Source organism: Pterocles gutturalis, unplaced genomic scaffold, assembly GCF_000699245.1.
Source record: "Pterocles gutturalis isolate BGI_N339 unplaced genomic scaffold, ASM69924v1 scaffold5088, whole genome shotgun sequence".
In the NCBI taxonomy this organism is placed as follows: Eukaryota; Metazoa; Chordata; class Aves; order Pterocliformes; family Pteroclidae; genus Pterocles; species Pterocles gutturalis.
The window spans coordinates 1-4,381 of record NW_010117806.1 but is presented as its reverse complement, the minus strand read 5'-3'; the positions used below and the strand labels follow the sequence as shown (position 1 = coordinate 4,381).

The 4,381-nt window shown below is 42.2% G+C and overlaps 1 protein-coding gene across 1 annotated transcript; it reads right to left on the bottom strand.

Moving 5' to 3' along the window:
• Window positions 1-823: 823 nt before the first annotated feature.
• PDHB (pyruvate dehydrogenase (lipoamide) beta) lies at window positions 824-4,376 on the bottom strand (the record flags this gene model as incomplete). The annotated part of the gene is made up of 8 exons (XM_010075930.1): window positions 824-1,209; window positions 1,577-1,718; window positions 2,181-2,272; window positions 2,873-2,983; window positions 3,664-3,949; window positions 4,038-4,073; window positions 4,156-4,218; window positions 4,290-4,376. Coding segments are annotated over 8 exons (963 nt in total), but the record flags the coding sequence as incomplete, so codon positions are not given.
• Window positions 4,377-4,381: the final 5 nt, after the last annotated feature.

Sequence of the window (4,381 nt, the reverse complement as noted above, 5' to 3'; positions counted from 1 at the left end):
TTCCTTCAGCAGCGTGGTGGTGGGTGTATTCAGCTAGGATTGCACCTGCAAGCCAGGCCTCCTCATAGCACTTCTGCTACAGGAAATATCCTGGAAAGTATTCCTGGCCCTTAGCACCTGAGCTTTTCTGTCTGCTCCCAGAGGTAAGGATCTCTCTCAACAGCTCCCAGGAAAGGCAGCCTACCCCAGCTGTAGAGCAAGCCACCGGCAGAGACTCCTACGGGCAGCTTTCACTCCGTGCCAGAAGCTGCTAACAAAGCCCAGGGGAGCTCTCCCTGCCTGTCAGGACCAGCCCTTTAGCTAAACCCTAACGAAAGGCTGCTGCGACTGCTTCCCAGCTCTTCAAACGCAATCTACACAACTGCTGCTTCAGACCCAGGCTCACTGTGTCGGAATAAAATAACTCATTGTGCGCTAAGAACTACAGTTTGAGCAACAAAACCATGAAAGCAAAGCTTCGGAGCAAGTATTTTTTTTATCACTGTATGTAGCAGTTAGTAAAGAAAAATTAGGTAGTGTTTCCCATCACGTACTGAGAGGATCAGAATTTTTATTTAAGTTCTTGTTGCAGCTTTCTGGCATGAGCAGAGTGCTCCTCAAACTAAACACAGCAGCCATCTCTTAGCCCATACTGCAGGCTTCTAAAGCCACTTTGTGCGGACAGTTGCATTTAACTGTTGAACTGAAAAGCAAGGCTTCGCTCACTCCAGTTTGACCATTCACCTTTGATAAAGCCTTGTGAGCTCTTGCTCACTGCAGTTCTTCACTCAACCACCACTACAGCCAGTTTAACACAGAAAGGGAAGATTTTTTTCCTCCCTCTGAATTTAGAATTCTCCATATACAGCAGCACTAACCCACTGCTGAACAAACAAGCATTACCACAGTGTTGCTTATACAGAGTGTGGCTTAGAGGGTAACCCCATATAAATATTCTGGAAGGTCACTATACTTTCCCCACTGTACAAAAGTTCATGTAACTATACAACAAAGGTACGCATATAACTTGCCCTACACCATTACTACTTTGTAAAGCAGGACTTTAAAACATGTATTTACAACTTTAGATATTCAAAGTTTTCTTCACTGCAAATATGATATCCTTCACTTGAGGTATGCAGTTGTCTTCTAAGATTTTTGCATAAGGCATAGGAACATCTGCACCGGTGACACGCACAACTGGAGCATCCAAGTAGTTAAAGGCAGGTCCTGAAACAGAAGAGAGCTGTCAGGTTGCCGTGCACTATGGTTTTCTCTCAACTCAATTTCTGAATTTTAATCTATTTAAACAATTTAGTTCCTCTAGCTCTAATATTCCAGAGAGAGCTGTTCCTGCCCATTTATCTTCATGCACTATGGTTCAGACAAAAAGTTTCTGTCCTGCTTCTTGCACATAAGCATTCCTCACAACAGAAGATGAGCTGGATCCACCCTGTGCAAATCTCTAGAGCAAGACAGCCAGGCTCAAGCTCCTCAGATAAAAAACCCTAACGTTGCCTTCATCTGGCTTTATCAAGAAGTTGTCAGGATTTAGACTTGGGAATGAGATCAACATCTGTACTGCAAAACTCAGTACCTTCCATGATCCTGGCACAGATTTCAGCTCCTACTCCAAATTGTGGCCAACCTCCTTCTACGGTTACAAGATGGTTTGTCTTTGCAACACTGGTTTCCACTGTTTCAATATCCATTGGTCGAATGGTACGCAGATTTATAACCTGAAAAAAACACAAACGGTGTGAGTTTTGCTATGATCTAAGCCTGCCAATTACCACTGTTACAGTGTTCTTTAGCACTTTCACCTATTCCAACTTTGAAGACAAGACTTAGTAAAATTTCTAACTTTTGATTCTGGCAGAGACTGTGCAGAACAGTTTCTGGTGGCTCCTGGAAACTCCAAGATAGGTGAGTTTTTGTATATCTAGATACAACCATACTAACACATACCGTTATTGTTCTGCTTACCATGCAGCTAGGTCAATGTGGAAATCGTTAATTTTGTGAAAAGGTCAAATATAGAAACATGAAATGCAGGTGCTTGGCTCACTAACTGTTAAGGCATTACAAATAAAAAAAGCTTGTAGTTATTGCACTGAAATTCTGCAGAGCCTGAAAGGAGAAGAGCCTCTGCTTTCTTCCCCAGTTCAGGGAAAGAAAAAAGCAACAGAAACCCCACCCACCTCACACTCCACACCTTCTTTGGCAAGTACAGCAGCTGCTTCCACACAGTGTCCAACAGGTCTTGAGTGTGCCACTAATGTAATGTGAGTTCCTAGAAGTGTTAAAAAAAAAAACAACAACCAAACTAACAACTTTAAGACTTAAAGCTTTTCTTCTAGACCTCAGGCTCCCTTCATGGTAATGTTAGGATTCTCTTGTAAATTTAAGTTCCTTATATTTCGTTGAAATGCTAAATATTCTACATCCATACACAGCATGAAGACTGGTAGCGGAAGGATTATGTGAAGACAAACTTTACCCTTTAATTCAGGGAACTGAGGAGATATTTAATATAGTGTTCAGAGTATCCTTTTCAAACTTTCATATAATTACGTGGTAAATTATGAACAAATGGGCTGAAATATATAGTGATCTCTTTGCATTTTTGATAAAAATTGCATACTAAGGTGAGGAAAAAAGATTTTCAGATATTTTGTACTCCACCTCTATGCTAAAGAACAAATCTTTTAGAAAGCTATAGTTTTAGATAAGATACAGAGAATCAAGATAATAAAGTATACTACAGGATAAAATAACATTTAACATTTGAAATACTTTTCTGTGCCCCATGACAGCAGTACTCTGAATAGCTAGAAGGTTAAAAGTCCCCAAGCAGTTCAGTTCATAAGGAAACAAACTATTCTCAGCTTACCTTGCCTTTCTATTTTAGCTTTTCCAATTGGAACAACAAAATCCTTTGACTGTGCCTGTTCAGAGATTTCAAAGGGAACACCGTACAGTAATTCGTTTTCCAGCATCACAACTAGAAGAAAACATACTTGGATTAATGTACACATCTGCAGGCACAGAACTGTACTGATGATAACGGTACTGCAGCAGACTAGCTCAAGATGCCTCCCATCCAGGCAACAAGGACCTGAGTACGTTTGCAGAAGCAACTTAAAAAAAAAACAACACAGTCTTTACTTTAAGGCTGAATTATTTAAAAAATTGTCTACAATTAAGCCTTAAATGAGATCACATATTTAACTTTTGGTACATGATGGTAGAATCACTAGATTTAGAAAGGTCTTATAGATTTTGCAAATAAAGACAAAGGTTACCCTGCTTTTAATTAATGGCATTCTGAATTTATCATGTGAATTGCATGATCTGTAAAAATGAGTTACATAGACATTGTATATGCAGGAAATCCTCCTTAGTAATTTTCATCCTTTTTAACCCCTTTATGATAGATTCATAAATGCCTCCTCTAAGTTTCTTGATTGGTACCAAACTGGCATTAAAGATATGTAGCTGGCAACGGCACAAAATTAGTCTACTGCTAGCAAGCCAAGTGACTGTTAGGAAAAGGATAAAGACTTCTGTGCCTTTGTAAGTATCCTAAAGCTGCAGTATAGCAACCTTAAATGTTTTGAGGGGAAAACAGACATTCTTTTCAGGATCGAGTGCTAGGTATCGCCATGATCTGCCTGTGTTCACCTGGATTATCATCCCGGATTGCCGCTTTCAGCAGACCTTTGGCATCTTCTGCGCTCCAAGGACTAACAACTTTTAGTCCCGGGCAGTGCCCGTACCAAGCTGCGAAGCACTGCGAGTGCTGAGCGGCAACTCCCGCCGATGCCCCGTTGGGGCCCCGGAAGACAATGGGAACACCGATTGATCCTGCAGACATGTAACAGGTCTTGGCAGCGGAGTTTATAACCTGATCGATTGCTTGCATGGAGAAGTTGAATGTCATGAATTCACACACTGGTCTCAACCCTGCCTATTAAATATATGAAAATAAGTATTAGTATGTTTTTACACAAAAATGGTTTAAACGTTTAATTCAGAAGGAATGCAGATTTACACACCATAGCAGCACCGACAGCGATTCCTGCAAAGCCCATCTGAAAGACAAGGAAACCAAGGGTAAGCACCAGGGGAGCAGCTGATGAAGGGGTGGCCAGGGTAGGAGATCGGGAGCCTTACCTCTGATATCGGGGTGTCAATCACCCTCTTGTCCCCGTACTTCTTCCAGAGACCCCTGGAGATCTGCAGGGCAGGAGAGAGGAGTCAGGGCCCACCTGAGGCCCTTCACCGACCCGGTAACGGCAACCACGCACCTTGTAAGCGCCATCGTACTGGGCCACCTCCTCACCCAGCAGGAAGACGCGCTCATCCCGCTCCAGCTCCTCATCCAGCGCCTGGTTCAGCG